At 42.3% G+C, this 19,782-nt stretch overlaps 1 protein-coding gene across 2 annotated transcripts in view; it reads right to left on the reverse strand.

The window, feature by feature from the left end:
- Positions 1 to 1,072: 1,072 nt before the first annotated feature.
- Positions 1,073 to 19,782, reverse strand: part of apaf1 (apoptotic peptidase activating factor 1) — a 36,040-nt gene continuing 17,330 nt past the window's right edge. For both annotated transcript variants that reach the window (XM_013140206.4, XM_020042983.3), the window contains 3 exons: positions 18,893 to 19,018; positions 14,665 to 14,811; positions 1,073 to 2,316 (listed from right to left, as the gene is read on the reverse strand). In XM_013140206.4, coding sequence (XP_012995660.2) covers positions 2,170 to 2,316; positions 14,665 to 14,811; positions 18,893 to 19,018 — 420 coding nt within the window. In that variant the 3' untranslated portion in view covers positions 1,073 to 2,169. The remainder of the gene's footprint in view (positions 2,317 to 14,664; positions 14,812 to 18,892; positions 19,019 to 19,782) is intronic.

Raw genomic sequence — 19,782 nt, forward strand, 5'->3', positions numbered from 1 at the left:
AAGGACTAGCAGTCGTACAATAAATATATATTTCTTGAAAGAACTACATTTTTAAAAGGTAGGACATGGGAGTGTTAAGGTCAGGTATTACCATGAGGTTTTGGGCCTATTTATTATGATTAAGGTTTGGGAAAAGCTTAAAACACAGGTGTCAAACCAATTCCATGGAGGATCTAGTGTATGCTGGTTTTTGGTTTTTCCTTTAAATTCGTTCCCTGTTCAGACCTAAACAGCCAGGGTAGAACCCAACCTTAAAAAATTAGCAACCTAATTAATCAATCATGTATAAGAGGAGAGTGAAAACCTGCAGACACTCAGCCCTCCATGGAAACACCTGTGGCGTAAACCAAAAAATATTTAGGGCCGGTTTCACAGACACGGATTAAGCCTCGTCTATGACTAAACAATCAAGTTCAATAGAAAACTCCATTCAGCTTTTTTTTGGTCCTAAACTAGGCATAATGTGTCTGTGAAACCATCCCTTAGTCATTCTGTGAATTCAAATTCACAACAATTAGTGTAAGAGTCTGACTTAACAGCCCATCCACCAACTCTGTCCCAAATGCCCAAACCCACCCCACCCCAAAAAAAACAGGTACATTTAAGCAATCCCCAGTGCCCGTACCAATCATAACATCACACTAATTTGAATGTCCCAGACTTACATGTACTATACTACTTGTGGTCCATGAGATGGGGTTGACGGGCAGTATGGCACAGTGGGTGTGTCAGCTCCCATCAGCGCCGTGGCAGAAGGACGCCGGGAGCAGACGGAGCGTGACCAAGGCAGTGTCAGCAGATAGCTAGCCCAGCCCTGCTCCCTGGAGGAACTGACAGGCATGCAGCCTCTGCAGTCAGCAACATTTCCTCTCCAACACACGCGCAAACAACTCCAACAAACACACGGACTGACGCTGTGCAAGCATGCGCGCACACAATCACTTGGCTTTCATCATTGTAGTAGAACATCATTGCATTGTTCATGAAAGCAGCTACTCAAATCGATCAAGCATCATCTTATTGTCTGGGTCGTTCACATCAAATGGTTGAATTGTGAATTAAGAGTAAGTAAGCAACTCATTGACATTTTATTCTCTAAATTATCAATAACACTCATCAACTAACAAGGCAATTTACCAAAACAGCATTCATGTCCTGAGTACAGTGGTCTTCAGAGATTTGATTGACACAAAGAAAGGCCTCCTGCAGATTGATTGAGTTTAAAGCACCAAGGAAGGGCACATTCTGACATCACCAAGGCCCAGTTTCAAAACTTCTAAAACACATCCTTCTATTCATAATCATATATTCACCATGGATTGTAAGCCATGATGGGATAGAAAACTGTCAGCTACAGATGTGTCTGAAAGTGTCTGATCAGTGACAACATCAAGTAAGGCTGCATGGAAGGAAAGATGAATCCTGAAAGAATTGCAACAAGGATCAAGTTACAAATTGCACATGACATTGGGAGGCTCAGTAGCAATAATAAAACATATAAAAATGGATAAGCATTAATGCAGAACGTGTGTGGACAGTAAACATAGTTAACAGCTTGTATACTAACATTGGCTCTAAATATAGTAGGGCAAACCAAAGTTTATGTTTCGTAGAGTTTATGGGGGTGGCCCGTTTTTTTACAGACAATATAAACATCACTATCATTTCAAACCTTTGCTTTCCCATACAACCATTAGTATATGTTGGCTTAATACCCTATATTGAGAATGTAGTTTGTCCCAATAAGCAGGTTTAGACATCACTATAGGATCACAACTGATGCATTTCATTTTAACATGTGCCTCGTTAAAAAGAGCATAGAAAATCTCCCTACATTGTATGAAATATCATTAAACGCAGCAAAGTAAGAATCATTTTTTATGACAAATCAAGAACAGCTTTGTTCCTAATTTAGGATTAGTATTTTGTCATTTGGTTGATTTCACAGGAGACAGAGCAGTAGGAATTAGGGCTTGTTTTACAGCTGTCCTGTTCTTCGCCCAGTCTGATCTGAAGTCAAGGCAAGATAGTTGCGACCAGATATTCGCTCTCACCTGTCTGGCTCTTTCAGATCAACAATGGACAGAAAAGCATTCAACACCATTCAGCCAGACCTCTATTCTAGAGAAATGTAACTGAGCCAGTAGACTGTTGAGCTACACTTCCCTCTCATTCCACCTTCTTCAATATGTAGAGGATTCCGATGTTGTCAATGGTGACGAAGGTGGAGAAGTCAGGTGACACATGGATCCTCTTGAGATTGGCTCCAGTTGGGTAGAAAGTCTGGAGGGCCTCCCCTTTCTCCACATTCCACCACTATGAGAGAGAAGGAGAGATTGTAAGAGAGAAAGAAAGAGACTTACATGTTTTAGGGTTCTAATGCCTTAACACAGTGGTTCCCAACCAGGGGTACTAGGACCCCTGGGGGTACTTGGCCTCTCCACAGGGGTACTTGAAAACACTCATGACACCATAGACTTTTCTAGTGAAATTAACATGAGGGGGTACTTCAGGGGTACTGAAAGCAGTGCAAAAACATTTCGGGGGTACAGTAACTGAAAAAGGTTGGGAGACACTGCCTTAACACTCAACCTTGTTCCACACTGCCTGGCCTAGTAACAACACAGGTCTTCTCCCAGTATGCATCTGCAATCTACATAATCTACAGGTCAACACCAAGATGGAGGACAACGCCCGAAACTCAGCCCTACCCTGTTCATCCTCAAGTAGGTATGATTCAACTGAAGCTTGACCAATCTGAGGCTGAGTAGACTGACAGCCAAACACTTCCCTGGAAGTCTATAAAAGTCCCTAACTGACGTTAGAGGTTTCGTCTACCACATCAATCACATTCCTTGGTGTTCTGGAGCTGTCCAGGTCCACTCCCCTGAAGCAGGTCATATGATGGAATGATCGATCTCTTGTTACCGAGCAAGAGTGGGCTCTGGTGGGCTCTGAAAATCGTGGAGCGCTGCCCCTTAACAATAAATGTAAAACATTAGCGGCCAGTACCACTACCGTTCTGCTTTGTAAGATCGATTCTGAGAACCATGAATGCTGTCTATCCGGCTAAAATGTCATTCTGTGTAATGGGACTGGGTTGAGGTTAAAGGTGCAATAAGCAAGATGTTCACTTTACTACTAGCATAAACAGAAGCAAAAAATACCAGAAGAGATTTGTAGTTCTTTTAAGGTAAAGCTTTCAAATCTTTTCCTACAAAATGTATCAGAGTACCTGATATATTCTCCATTTAAACGTTGTTGCCAGTCCGTCTATCTTTTTGGATTGATTTGTAATCTCCTTATATTGGCTTTTGACATCTGCCGTACCATTCACCCCACCCTAAAGCACCACGGCCAGGCTAAAACTGTCCCAGCTTTGATCATTAACAAAACACAAGGAGGAGACAAGTTGTGTTATTGTTTAGAGGCATGATTCTACACAGTGCCCCTTTAAGGTGTTTTCTACTTTTTTGTTGTAATGTTATTTTTAGTGTAATGAAAATATCTCATTTAAGAAACACAAAAAGTCAGTCTCTCACTCTCTTTCTCTCTCCATGCGGCTTTGCTATTCAATTCTTTTTAATCTTCTCTGTTAAGCTGACATTTTCCTTTGCAGGAATAAACCATCAAAGACACTTTAACTCAATCAATTAATGTGTGTGTGTGTGAGATAAAGATATAAATATATATATGTGTGTGTGTGTGTGTTAGGTATGAACTGAAACATGCCAATAATCAAAATTTCCCTGAATAATATTCCCTTTAATGTCTTTAACCCAATGAAAACACATCCCCATTCCATGTTCATGTGAACCTCCTCAAAACCAGTCTTTAGTGAAACAGAGACATCTAGAAGTGTAGGGAGACAAATGTTGTGGGTCTGGTGAAAAACCAAGTGTTCTGTCTCAGTAGGAACGAGCAGCTTCCGTTGGTTCAAATCCCAGGCAGGGCTATACAGCTACGGACTGATGGATACGAATGGTCCTATGTCCAATTCTGCTGTTGTCCTTGAGCAAGGCCCTTAACCCTAGACACCTCTAGGTAGTGCTGCCCTCAGAGGGGTGTGTGTGTTTGTGTGTATGTGTGTGGTCTGCCGATTGAGAACAGAGAGGGAATTCTGTAATTATGGACGGATAAATAAAGCTCTATTCTTCCCATCTTACAGCTGGAGGTGGAACACCCCTACTAAGACGAGAGAGGGATGGAGGGAAGAAATAGTGAGGGAGCACAGCGGGGGAGATGGAGGGGAGTGGGAAGAAGATGGGGGGATAGCGGTAGGGAAGAGAAAGGTAGGGAAGGCACTCATTGAAATGTGATTACTGCCTGAGGAAAGAAAAACAGCTGCAGGGTGAAAAGCCCCACTTCATACAACCACCGAGAACTTTCAATCAAGTTTATTAAAGCCCTTTTTGCATAATGAGATGTTGTGGCAAAGAAAATTTAAAAAAAGAAACTCCCTAGAAAGACAGAAACCTGGAAATAAACCTAGATGAGCCCTAAAGGGTGGCAGGTGTTCTATGGGATAGAAAACGCAGGCACACACAGACACACATGCATGCGCACACGCACACTAGAACACTGCTTAGAGTATAAACACACACACACACACACACACACACACACACTGCTTAGAGTATATACACACACACACACACACTGCTTAGAGTATATACACACACACACACACACACACACGAACACTGCTTAGAGTATACACACACACACACGAACACTGCTTAGAGTATACACACACACACACACACACACACACACACACACACACACACACACACACACACACACACACACACACACACACACACACACACACACACACACACACACACACACACACACACACACACACACACGAACACTGCTTAGAGTACATGCAAACACAGACACACACTGCATAGAGCATGCACAAATGCAGGAGTACAGACACACACACACACACACACACATAAAAGATCCATGTCTTTCCAACAATCAACAAAAAGATACTGCAGAGAGATGTAAAGAGATTGAAATAAGATTAGATAGATATTGTAGATGTACACAGTAGATCGACACTGCCAACAAGGAAACAGGAAAGAAGAAACAGAAAAGAAGAAACAGAATTAGAGAATAAAAGGGAGAATAGGAGAGAATAGGAAAAAGAATAAGACAGAGTGAAGGATTGAGACAGAAAAAAACGACTACAATCCACATCCTCCACACTCCAACCACCCAAAAAGAAGATTAATAGTGGGTCGTGAGGAGGAACAAGGAAACGACAATGAAAAGAAAAATCAATGTGGAGGATTAAATGGACCAATCGGCCTAGGCTCTGATGAATGCTAATTTGCTCTGAGTGTTGTGCGCTTAGGACTCAGAGACACATAACTGGCCCCATAAAAACCCTGGCCTGGCTCCTCAAACCACTGGCTCGGGCCTGACTATAAGCCACGCTGATGTATGGTGGCGCCTTCTTCACATAAGAACTGCACCACGCCAGAGGGCTGTTCAGGACCATGCCGACAGCCTAAGGCAGGACGGCAGTGATTACAGGGAGCAGGAGCACGGAGAACACGGGAGAACGGGGCAACTCCTCCAGCAAAACAGGGGCAGACTGCAGAGACGCCAGCGAGGTAGGCTACTGCTGTTTCATTTGACACGCTGGAGATTTTAATCCCAGTGCTGAGCCAGGGTGTGACGGATACATTCGTGAATGTGTGGCGCTACATCAGCTAATTCACAGGTTACAAAACACATATCCACCCAAGTCTCCCCCAAGACTTTTTTGTGTGTGTGAGGGATACGGTTTCATTGTAGATGTGTGCTAGTGGATGCCTGTATTAAAACAAATAAATGCATTTCAAGGGGCTAAAAAGAATAGTTATGAAAACAAGCCTCTACGGCAATAGGACTCATTCGCTTATGTTATAGCGGAAGCATCATGCTATGGGTACGTTGTCACCGGGAGGAACTGACAAGCTTTTCAAGACCAAAATGAAAATGAAAGATCCGAAGGCTAGGTAAAAATCTTAGAAGAAAACCTGATCTAGTCCTCAGATTACCTAACACTCAGAGTTCTCGGTGGGGCAATTTCACATACAGTGGGGAGAACAAGTATTTGATACACTGCTGATTTTGCAGGTTTTCCTACTTACAAAGCATGTAGAGGTCTGTAATTATCATCATAGGTACACTTCAACTGTGAGAGGCAGAATCTAAAAATCCAGAAAATCACATTGTATGATTTTTAAATAATTAATTTTCATTTTATTGCATGACATAACTATTTGATCACCTACCAACCAGTAAAAATTCCAGCTCTCACACACCTGTTAGTTTTTCTTTAAGAAGCGGTCCTGTTCTCCACTCATTACCTGTATTAACTGCACCTGTTTGAACTCGTTCAACACCTGTCCACACACTCAATCAAACAGACTCCAACCTCTCCACAATGGCCAAGACCAGAGAGCTGTGTAAGACATCAGGGATAAAATTGTAGACCTGCACAAGGCTGGGATGGGCTACAGGACAATAGGCAAGCAGCTTGGTGAGAAGGCAACCACTGTTGGCGCAATTATTAGAAAATGGAAGAAGTTCAAGATGACGGTCAATCTCCCTCAGCCTGTGACTCCATGCAAGATCTCACCCCGTGGGGCATCAATGATCATGAGGAAGGTGAGGGATCAGCCCAGAACTACACAGCAGGACCTGGTCAATGACCTGAAGAGAGCTGGGACCACAGTCTCAAAGAAAACCATTAGTAACACACTACGCCTTCATGGAATCCTGCAGCGCACCCAAAGTCCCCTTGCTCAAGCCAGCGCATGTCCAGGCCCGTGTGAAGTTTGCCAATGACCATCTGGATGATCCAGAGGAGGAATGGGAGAAGGTCATGTGGTCTGGTGAGACAAAAATAGAGCTTTTTGGTCTAAACTCCACTCGCCGTGTTTGGAGAAAGAGGAAGGATGATAAACATTACAGACTCCCACTTACAAATTACATGCTTTGTAAGTGGGAAAACCTGCAAAATCGGCAGTGTATCAAATACTTGTTCTCCCCACTGTATGTTTACATTAAAGACATAACAAAATGACTTTCCAAGTGGTTAAAAATGTAACTCAACTCAGATATAAAGACTTCCGTGCTTCAGTGACTCCCAATCAAATGTACTAAGCTTGAGGAATATGGATTAATAGTCTCCAAAGGGTAGAGCAAAGTCAATATACCTTCCATCAGAATGATTCACAGCAGTAAGGCAATACGCTACTTCCCTGTGCCAGGGATGTCTAGATTTTCACCACTGACTGTACGTTACTGTGTGTGTGTGTGTCAAGACCCAGGCCCGAGCAGAGAGAGAGAGAGAGACTGACATGACAGCTTCATTATTCATCCAAGTCCCTGCCCAGCGGAACATTAACGCAGTTATCCTTGGCTTACACTTCTTTAAAATACAGTTCGTATTTGTACATTGGTTGTCTTGGCAAGACCACGTATGTTAGTGGCTGTACGTGAATTGGTATTCATGGCCATCACCTGGCACTGCTGTGTGTTTCTGCCTCTAATACGACACCATCCCTCCATCTTCTCTCATCCTGTCCTCCCAGGGTGGAAAGAAGTCATGCCCCCTCGGCCTACCTCGGTCTACCTCGGTCTACACTTAGCCCTGGTTTAATGAGGGGAACATTGGGACCACCGGCTTTAAGAGGATCAATGACACTACGTACAGTGTTTACACCATGAGAACCTGAGCTCTTCTGGAGCACTGGATCCTGGAATGAGAAAGGAACTCACTGCAACAGCAATAATCTGAGAACAATTCAAATCTGCCTGTAATATACATTGACTTCAGAAGCACAACCCACACATATGCCACAAAATAAAACAGTGTGAGGTGTGACTTGGCCCCACTACTGCCTCTCTATGAGGGGCTGATGGTCTCTCTAAGAGATCCACCCGAACATGGTTCTCTTATCTCATGAATGGATCTAATCGGGTCCCTGACAGGTTGTGGGGTAATAAAGAGGCTTAGTGAATTAGGTGGTGCTGACATTCTCAAGCAGCTTGGACAGAGCAGTCTTCGCACAATCTGGGTAATATTATACATCCGTCATCTAGAAGTGGTAGCGTGAAAAGCGAATGCAGACTTCTTAATAACAGTATGTTCTGAGGGCAATAACACTAAGGCAGCAGTAGAGAGACGGGCATGCAGCTTTATGGTGGATATCCACATGAGGCACATCCATCTAGAACTGGGTTGGATCACCCTCTGTCTCCAGAACAGCCTGAATTCTCCAGTGACCCTGCAAGATGTAGGGATTAAAGGTGCCACGAGAATCAATACTTTGCGAGGACAAAATAAAGTTACCATCGTCATGGTGACTGATGCAACATCTCAGCTAGTGCATTTTAATAACCCGCGCTGGTCGACAAATTACAGCAGGTGTCGAGTTCTGGGCACTCAAGTAAACTGAATCAGACCTGTTGGACCAGTCATGTTTTTCCACTCCTCGATGACCCAGCGTTGGTGACTGCAAGATCCCTGGAGCTGCATTTTCTTGTTTTTAGCTGATAGGAGTGGAACCTGGTCTGGCTATCATTTGCAGTAGCCACACTTTCTTTTCTTCCATTCTGTCCCTCACCTACATGTAAATGTACGCTTTCATAATCTGGCTCATCTTTCCCACCACTCTAAGGGAAGGTCATAGTTACCTTGACTCTCTTGGTCGTGATAAAAAAATACTGTGCCATCATCCTTCACTGGCCACACAGGACTCGTTAAAAAACACTTAACAAACCAAATGCAGAGATCGAGAAGAAGGAAAGACAGAGGACGAGCGATAACCAGAACTACAATTACTGAAAGTACACTCACATTTGACATATTTTCTGCCCTTGTATTACAGTTTACAATGGAAGGGGACATCGATTGAGATGGAGAGTGGGGTTCTAAGAGGAGATATGAAAAGCAATGGAAACGGAGATAAGCCAAAATGAACGCCTAAGAGAAAAAGGGTGAGAGAAGGAAAGAAAGAGAAACAGGATTAGAAGGGAGCAGTGTGAGATACAGCCTCTGGGGACCAGTGACACAGAATGCAATAACACAGCGAGCGTGAAAAGGTGAGATAAGGCTGGATGTCTTCTGTTGGTCTTCAATCAGCCACAGATGGACAGAAACACTGAGAGGGTGAGAACTGACCTCTGACAACACCACTTACAGAACAACGCCATCATCCCAAGCCCCCTCACCCATCTACTGTGTGCAGCTGTGTGTCTGCAAGCATGCATGTCTTATTTCACCCAGCGGTGCCGTCTCTGGGATTCATACAACACCACTTCCATGGTCCCAGAAGATACAGTGTGACATCACAACTGTGTGATTGGGAAGGTGGATTAATGCAAAAAAATGTAAGATAAAAAGAGGGTAAATACCAAGGGAAATTGATGATGGTTCAAAGGATTTAATACATGTGGGTATAGTATTACTTATGAATGAATACAACAGCCCAGTGGAGGTATATTATTATTACTCAATGAGTACAGCAGCTCAGTGAAGGTATATTATTATTACTCAATGAGTACAGCTGCCCAGTGGAGGTATATTATTATTACTCAATGAGTACAGCAGCTCAGTGAAGGTATATTATTATTACTCAATGAGTACAGCTGCCCAGTGGAGGTATATTATTATTACTCAATGAGTACAGCTGCCCAGTGAAGGTATATTATTATTACTCAATGAGTACAGCCGCCCAGTGGAGGTATATTATTATTACTCAATGAGTACAGCAGCTCAGTGAAGGTTTATTATTATTACTCAATGAGTACAGCCGCTCAGTGGAGGTATATTATTATTACTCAATGAGTACAGCCGCTCAGTGAAGGGATATTATTATTACTCAATGAGTACAGCAGCTCAGTGAAGATATATTATTATTACTCAATGAGTACAGCCGCTCAGTGGAGGTATATTATTATTACTCAATGAGTACAGCCACTCAGTGATGGTATATTATTATTACTCAATGAGTACAGCCGCTCAGTAAAGGTATATTATTATTACTCAATGAGTACAGCCGCTCAGTGATGGTATATTATTATTACTCAATGAGTACAGCCGCTCATTGAAGGTATATTATTATTACTCAATGAGTACAGCCGCTCAGTGAAGGTATATTATTATTACTCAATGAGTACAGCCGCTCAGTGAAGGTATAGAGAGTCCCTTGCATTTGTTGTTTTTCTTGGACTAATATAGGGCATCATGTGTACCCAGGCACCACATTGCCTAAGGCCTAACAACAGTGCTTAGCCATGGTATACTGGCCATACACCACAAATCCTCAAGTGCCTTAAAAAAGGAACATTGGCTTGACAGAGCTTGCATAGCATCGTTTAACGGGTGACAGTAATAAACCAGTGTTATGATTACAATAATAACCCTTTATGTGAAGCGGTACGACAGGTAAGCTACACGTGTAGCCCGTTGTGTGAATCTGCCTGCTTGATGAGCCGGATGATGTGCTACATTCAGGACCATGGACAGAGCCACGCTGTCAACAGTGCCTGGCTGACCGCCCAAAGCCCAGAGCAACTCAAATGAATCCAACGAACAGCCAGTTGGACTGAACAATAACACCGCAACGGAACACGACCAGCTGGCTTACGTAGCGGGCGCTAGATTTGTGTGGGGACTATTTCCTGCTGCATGGATTAAATGGTATGAACACATTTATCACACTATAAGGTGATGCGTTCCTGGTCCAGAGTCCAGCATTCAGTGAGATGCCTCACGGATCTCTCACAAGGCTCCATCCTAAGGACGCTTAGTAGTAGTGCCAGTAGATCTGATTTAAGCCACAGTGTGGGTGGATGGGAATAAGGAGGGAAGGAAGTGATGCAGGTATGACTGTTGGGTGTGAATTACTCAGGGCCACCTGGTGTGTGTGTGTGTGTGTTTGTGTGCGTGTGTTTGTGTGCGCGCGGATGTGTGTGTCAGAATGAGCCCTTTCACACGTCCCACCTCGACTGAATCATTACACCGAGACAGATTGTCTCACCAGCACCTCACAGAGAATCTGTAAGATCCTGCTGATTCTGTGTGTCTGTGCATGTGTGTGTGTGTGTGTGTGTGTGTGTGTGTGTGTGTGTGTGTGACTGTGCGTGTGTGTGTTTGTGAGTGTGTGTTCGGGAGAGTTGAGGTGTTTTGGGGCAGCTGTCTGAGTGAGGGCGTAATCTCCAGACTGACACCCATCCCTCCTCTGTTCTCTGCATCGAACCACTCACACAGGCTGTCTCACACCTGGCCCGGAGAGAACCCGGACACACACAGACACACACACACACACACACACACAGACACACAGACACACGCACACACACACAGAATCAGCAGGACCTTACAGATTCTATATGTACGGTGTGTGTAACTACAACCATGAATGCACACAAACAGACGGAGACACGTCAAACTACCCAGGACTTCCTACAGTACTCCAATGATGATCTGAATCATTCACACATACCCAGAGTTGTACTGGGTCTAATGGCACTGCTGTTGGTGGACGGGACACAGAAGAATACTGATAACAAGAACATACACTTCTACATTGGCTCTCTGGACATACCATATACATGGAATCACAGTAGGTGTACACATTACAGATATGCAGGTCCAGTATATGCGGATGAAGATGTATTCAAAACACCCTACTACACCCTGTACAGCACTACATAACAACACAGACAGAGAAAGTCAAAGAGAGAGAGACACGGAAAGGGCCAGTTCAAGGGACAATAGCATAAGCGAGGAACAATCTACTTTAAATCGAGCCAGAGAGTGAGTGGCGAGAGTGTTTTGGGGTGGGAAAGGTAGCCACTTTAGAAACACAGGAAACAGATGAGGAGTGACAGACATCAGAGAGACTAGCTCTAGTAAATCAACATCTCAGTCCCACTCACTCTGTCAGCACCACTTCTACTGACAACTCTCTCACACACACACACACACACACACACACACACACACACACACACACACACACACACACACACACACACACACACACACACACACACACACACACACACACACACACACACACACACACACACACACACACACACACACACACACACACACACACACACACACACACACACACACACACACACACACACGAGTCAGTAAGGATAAGCCGAGCCTTTTCATACAGCCTGATACACACAACATTTTGAAAGACATGGTCTTCTTGAGGCAGACACGGAGCCCAGTGTGTGACATAATGTGATAAAACATTTGCAATGGGATAATGTAGCTAAAAGAAAGTTTGATGGGTCCACACTCCAAATTATGTTGCATTCTATCTATTTTCTGTCCACGCCTCTGGATAGCGGGCTTTCCAGCCTTATTCAATGTGTAGGAATGAAACAGTTCATTCAAACAGCATTCAAAGAGAGCACAGGTGAGAAACAGCTGCTTCCAATCAGAAGTGTCCTTCCAGCTGCTCTGGTATACTATTTCTAAACGGAGCCTTAATGATGAGGGGCCACTGGGGTTGTCAGGCGAGGGCCATTCATAATACAGTGGCCCTTAGCCTCCACTCACCTATATACATAATTATATACATTAGTTATTGTGTTTACCACAAAGGATATCAGCCGGTAGTAAATATGTGAAACTGCCATATAAGTGTGAAGCAAAATATGATCAACCCTTTTTTGTATGAGTATACGTTTGTCATAGAAGAAGGTAAGATTTCCGTGTTTTGTTTTCATCGTGTCGCGATAGAGGGTTTTTAATAGTAAATCAACACAATAACCACCCGTGGTGGATTCACTTATTCAGTAATTCCTCAGTAGAAGATTTTGTGTTCAGTGATGCAGGATACAAGTGACTTCATGTCACACATCCTGGAAGGTTGACAGAGAACAAAGCTGGTGCATTCTGAATGGTGTCTCTGTCTCACCACATTTGATTTAAGTAGCGTGTTTGAGAAATGTACAGATCTTTTAGAAGTAAATAATGGAGGAGAGCTATGACAGGTTAAATCTAAATAGGTATCGAATGATAGTAAATATCAGTAAATATATATACCGTCTTCATCTTATTGACAACAAAGGTTATGCTTTACAGCGATCTTTTTCATTCTTCTTAAGCTACTGTATTATATTTAGATCTGTTAAGTAACTGGCATCTGATTGTTTTTAACATCATCAAGCCAGGTATTAGGGAATCCTTCTTGAAGAGCGAATTATATTGTCTATCACATAAATTCTCTATGTCAGAAGCAGCATAAGCTATGAAGTTGGTTAACAGCTGACTGTTGAGCCTCTTTTGAGAGGGACTTAAAAGGCTTTTGAATGAAAGGTTTTAATACCTACACACTAAAGACGACTGCAAAGCCCAAACATCTGAGTACGCTTTAAGAAAATTACCACTTTTACTCATCTAATATGTCCATGTTTAGGATAGACCCATTTTGATTATTTATGTGAATTTAGTTTCATGTTAAAAATGAAGGAAAACAATCAAGTATCAATTCTAATGTTTTGTCATACGATATGCTGATGTGTTCTTTGCGGGTCACTGCCAGCTAGCATTTGGACACACGTTTTGACAGAATGTGGCCTATTTTTAATACAGTCAGCGCCTCTTAGTTCTTCCTTGGGCTTCCATGGCAAAATTAGCCACCATTTAAACATAAATGCTCAGCTGTCACTGAATATTTCTGACTGACAGCTCATCTGTCATCCTGTCAACAGGGTGATTAATCAATCACCGCTCATTACAAGGGCCTCAACCCTTGCAGCGCAGAAAGGCCAAATAATCAATCACCGCTCATAACATACAGAACTGCTCAGATGGATCCAGTCCTCAGATATGTCATGCATTGTGTTGTTCTACCACTCTGGATAAGAGCTCATTAAGAGGTCTTCAAAGAAGGTGTACTGCTTAGGTTTTTCATCCGTACCAATGGAGATAAGTCATTAAAACTACGGACTAAATGCCTCTCATCCATAGGTATTAATTAGTCCATTACCCAGGGAAGGCAGAAATTAGCTAGCGCGAAGGATGCTTGAATTAACAGGAAACAGGAAAATATTTTCATCACAACATATATTTAAATGGTCGTTTTAAGTGTGACCACTAAAATAATGAATCAGCTGGACATGTAGGAACCAATCTGACATAACTCTGAATAGATTAATTAATATCACAATAAAAAAAACACAAAGCAGGAGAGTTGAGGTGTGGGGCAGCATTCAACCCCCACCCCCAGAAAAAAACACACAGGCATATATGCTACATTTAAACGCCCTCAAACTTTTCTACACCATCGTAGGTTAATAGCACTCCCAAAGCAGAAGTCAGTGTGTGCGTAACATGTAACAACACATCCTGCCTCCAACGTGTCTGGACTGCAAAGTGCATGTGTTCGTGTATATATATATATATATATATATATATATATATATATATATATATATATATATGTTTGTGCCTCTCTTCGCTGATTACCTCCAGTTTTACAAAAGGCAGGTTCAGCAGGGGGTCAGCCTCAGCTGGGCTCTGATTGGCTGAACAGGAGGTAATGATGAAATCCCCCAGGGGACTGAGGCTCACATCAATAGTGCTTTATACCTAGGTTTGTTAGTGTGTCCTACCTTAATGTATCCTCCAGTAGACAGCAGCACAGTGTTGTCTGGGGAGAAGTGCAGGTCGGTCACCCAGCCTCCATGGAGGGAGTCCATGGCGTCCTTGTTGTCACGGGAGCAGATCTTTAGCAGAGTACCATCCATGATGTTCCACAGCTGAGACAGGAGACAAACCAGACATGAAACACACTAGTTAGGACTGCAAGGCAACTTAGAACTAGCGGTCAAACAACAGACATTATGTAATAAACCATAATATCATTAACCATTTTATTGTCTACCTTTTTGACCAAAACAGAAATATCTTAGGTGATCAACACTATCCGGCCATGACTGCTAACAAATGCAAATGCATTGTACTTTATTTTGCTTAATTCATGCATTTTTATTCCTGTAATTTTTTATTCAACTTTTGAGAATAATTTTTGGCAGCTAACCCCTAATTCATAGCTTAAGGACAGTCCCAATAGCTCAAGTACTGATGGGGCCATTTTAGTTCTTCTTAACACGACAATCTGGTGACTAGCAACCTTATAGACATAGCAGTGACATAGCGGCGACACAGCTCCAGCATAGCGGAGACATAGCGGCGACACAGCACCAGCTTAGCGGCGACACAGCACCAGCTTAGCGGCGACACAGCACCAGCTTAGCGGCGACACAGCACCAGCTTAGCGGCGACACAGCACCAGCTTAGCGGCGACACAGCACCAGCTTAGCGGTGACACAGCACCAGCTTAGCGGCGACACAGCACCAGCTTAGCGGCGACACAGCACCAGCTTAGCGGCGACACAGCACAAGCTTAGCGACGTCACAGCACAAGCTTAGCGACGTCACAGCACAAGCTTAGCGGTGCAAGAAATAGGTCATTTAATGCAACATTATGTTCCGCTTTTCAACTTTTAATTTCCAAATGAATCAATGATGACTTTCACAGATCAATACATTACCAGAGAGAAAGACATTTTAAGAATGGACTTATGCAACTAACCATAGGCTATACTGTACCTTACATCTATATAACAGAACATGCTATATTTAATACATTGCATGATTCAGAATGACTCATGTGTTTCCATGGAAACAACAGGGGGATAATGTACGGCCCGACGGTATACAGAAAGAAAATATATACCGTCCTTCATTTTTGTCCCGGTTTCTGTATCGGAATGATAATGTTCCATGTTAAATATAAATATTTAAAATTACAGTTTCATTCCGTCATCATCTACAATGAATGAGAATAACTTCATTTTGGAATGAAAGGTGCCTCGACCAACCATTCAGCCACTTGGATGTTGAAGCAAAGAAACAAACGTGGGAAACAGACACATAAAAGTCAGTCAGTGGTGTAAAAAAAGAGGGTGCGAGTAAAAGTGCTACTGAAGAGACTCGATTTAAAAAGGTGTAACGTTAAGTGTTGAAATGGTGTGGTTAAGACAACAGACACAGAACAAAACAAGAAACCAGGCAAGCCTAGTTCAGTTAAACCGACTAACATTTCTTACTAAGTTTACCGCCACCACAAATAGCGGCTATGTATGCCGTTTGCTACTGGCCGTTTTAACAACATGTTAGCCAGTAATAGGCATTACCGGTATCTATTAACTTACTGGAATAGTCATAACAATTGAGCAATTGCTAGCAAGTCTGCAAAAGCTATTTCCTTTCATGGCATAAGAACATATTTTTTTCTTTCATGGCAAAACAACACACTTTTTTCTTTCATTCATGAATGACATTTATACAGTAACTATCAATAAAGTCAGGGGGGTTGCGGTTGGTGGGTGTTCCTTTGGTTGATGCCTGGCAATGTGGGTGGATTGATTTCCTGCCTGTTGGGCCCTGTCCGGGGCCTCCCCCGGGTAGGGCCACAGTGTCGCCGGACCCCCCCGTCTCAGTTCCAAGATGTTACGCTGCTATATTATTGTGCTGGGGGATATGAGGAATGCACTTCTAACTTTTCTCAGTCTCCACCAGTTTTAAATTTTAGGAGGAGATGAGGTACTGGTCCACACCTGTGGAGTACCTGGTTTGGGGGGCCCGTTGCGGTCCCTGTCCTTGTCCACCTGGTCATACTTTTGACCTAGTCTAAAATCAAATAGACTCTGGATTTAGCCCAGAGAAATGTATTAATTATTCCAATTGGACTCTTAATATCTCACCCGGCACAGCCAGAAGAGGACCGGTCACCCCTCTGAACCTGGGTCCTCTCTAGGTTTCTTCCTAAAATTCGGCCTTCTTAGGGAGTTTTTCCTAGCCACTGAAATTCAACACTACTGTTGTCATCAAGTGAAAAGATGAGAGAATCGTGGAATATACCAGAAATAATTAATAAATGTCGTTGCTCTCAATAGATTAGAACTTGTCTTCCACATGAGAGGCACTGTCTTTAACCACTAAGACACGGCATTACACATTGAGTCGGGCTAACGTTTCTTATTAAGTTTACTTCCACCATAGCATCTATGAACTGTATTGGTTTTGCCACTGGCTGTTTTAACAGCTTATTATCCAGTAATAGGCTTACTAGTATCTACTAACTTCCTAGGAATAATCATAAGAATTAAGCAATTGCTAGCGAGACTGAAGATGAACTTTTCCATGTCAGAAACAGTCGCTGTATACATTTTCAGTTAAGGCTTACTATAATGTAGATACTAACGGTTTTAGCCAACAACGTTTTCATCTAAACAGAATAATTCATCATGCGTACATCGCTTCGTCTGCGTTCTGTACCAGGACTTATTGCTGAAAAGAAAGTGGGCAATATTTGATATTCGTAAACCTAAGCTCCTAGTTGAAACTGTGATCTTGCCCTGGTTGACTTGAATATTTTAAATATTTTGTTGGAATACTTGAAAGTTATTCTGTTTGATACCATAAACCATCCTTTGCAGTTTTCACATTATGTGAATACTTGAAGTTGATATTATTTTTCAGTGTGGAGCCATAATATGCCACAGAGCAGCACTGAAACCATAAACTGTGGATAGGCTTTTCCTTGACCATAAATGTCACACTGTAAATACTGTTTGATTTGGTACCAAATAAAAAAAAACCCGGACGCTTGACATGAGATGCTTAATGTTTTTCAAACATCCAAATTGGCATGAGATGTGCATTCATGTCAACATTGGAGCCCATTTAATTATTAGATTTTGTGTTTCAGTGATTAATAAATTAATATTTGAAACTAGGGCTGCAACAACTAATAGATACAAATTGATGCAGCAGCTCTCAAAAGTATTCACCCCCTTGGACTTCTCTGCATTTTATTGTGTTACAACATGTAATCCAAATGGATTAAATCAGGAGGTTTTGCCAGTGATCAAGACATAAAAGTCAAGACATAAAAGTGACAAAGTGAAAAATTAACTCTGCAGTGTTCTAAATGAATTCCAAATCTCAAAACAGAACAAAACATTATTACAGAAGTATTTATCACCTTTGCTATAACACCTGAATGAGCTATGGTGCATCCAAATGTCTTTAGAGGTCATGTAATTAGTTGATTGGTGTCCACCTGTGTGCACTTAAGTTGTTCCACATGACTTGAATTCCAACATGTAAAAGCAGACTAGTTGTATTTTACCGTACCATCATTATTGCTATATGGACTTCATAAACACCTTTGTTTTTTTTGCATATGCTCATGCTTTCTTTTTGTTTCATTAGAACTATCAAGTTGTTTAAAGAGAACATTGTGCAAGAAGAGGAACCCCCACCCCCATTTAATATATATATATATATATATATATATATATATATATATATATATATATAATTAATAAAATATATATAATTAATAAAACACTAAGAATATCTTCCAAATGTTAGCCAGACAGTAAGCCAGACAGTAAGCAGAGAACAGATGGAAGAGGCACATGGAAAAGTCCCTTCTCTGCACTCTCCTCTTAATGCCTTCTCTCCTTAGTCTGCTCCCCTTTCCCTCACTCTCCCTGTTCCTCACGATAATTGTTCCATCTTTCCGGCTCGCTCATTTATTCTCCTGCCCCACTTTCTGATCTCTCTCCCCCTTCATTTCCGTTCTCCCTCTCTCTTAAATTCCCCCACTCCAGACACTCGGCAGATACCAGAGCCTGAGGGACCCAATCTGGCTGACTGTGTTTTACTTTCTCTCCCCCGTCTCTCCTGCTGTCATACTGCTCTATTTCCCTTGTCTTCATCCCGCTGCACACACCTGTACACCTGTTACACTCTTTTCCCACTCACCCGTATCTCTCCGTTGTCGTCGCCGGTCGCTAGACACCGACCATCCCAGGAGAATCGGCAGCTCCGGACACAGTCCTGGTGGCCATTCAACAGGCGCACCACCTCCCATGATGCACTGCTCCACACCTGAGGGCCAATGAGAATTTACAAAGATTTAATTTACTGATGGATGTGAGGGTCAAATTATTATACATTTTCAGTATTTTCTTTTGAACATACATTGCAATTCTGGTTACGCCCCTTCTATGAATTGTTCATCGGTCAATTCAATAAACCATGTTCAATTCCAGGGGGCCTAGTTGCCTATTACTTTTAATATTAGGCATTACCCATTGAGGACTTTACTATACATGTTATACCCATTTTAAAACAATGAAGTCAGACATCAATTGAACCGATCCAGATGTTTCTTTAATAGATAATAATGGCCATACTTTGATTCTATTTGAATGTAATCAGTATATAAATAGCAATTTAATAAAAGAGTCTCCTCACTTGATTATTTTATTTATCTTTCAGTATATGTTCAATCTCCATTGGTCTCTGACTCTATTCCTAATGGTGAGAACATGACATGGCATAAAATAAAGAGTCTGCCTGGACACCGCGTCTTGTATTCATGGGAAGGTCAGGAGAGGGAGGGATAGAAAGAGAAACACAAAACCTTTCTGTTACACAAAGACGATCAGACTCAGGGTTCAGTGTTTGACATTGGTTATGACAGAGGACAGGAACATACTGTGTCTGTGTCAGGCTGTAACTGACAAAAATTAAGACAAAGACAAGTAGGAAAGAATGACAGACAGTAAAAAGAACTGTTATAGAGCAATTAGAGGAAGTAGATAGTAAAGAATGAGAGCAAGAAAGCAGGAAGGGCAAAAGTGAAAACC

The sequence above is a fragment of the Esox lucius genome, chromosome 23 (assembly GCF_011004845.1).
Source record: "Esox lucius isolate fEsoLuc1 chromosome 23, fEsoLuc1.pri, whole genome shotgun sequence".
In the NCBI taxonomy this organism is placed as follows: domain Eukaryota; kingdom Metazoa; phylum Chordata; class Actinopteri; order Esociformes; family Esocidae; genus Esox; species Esox lucius.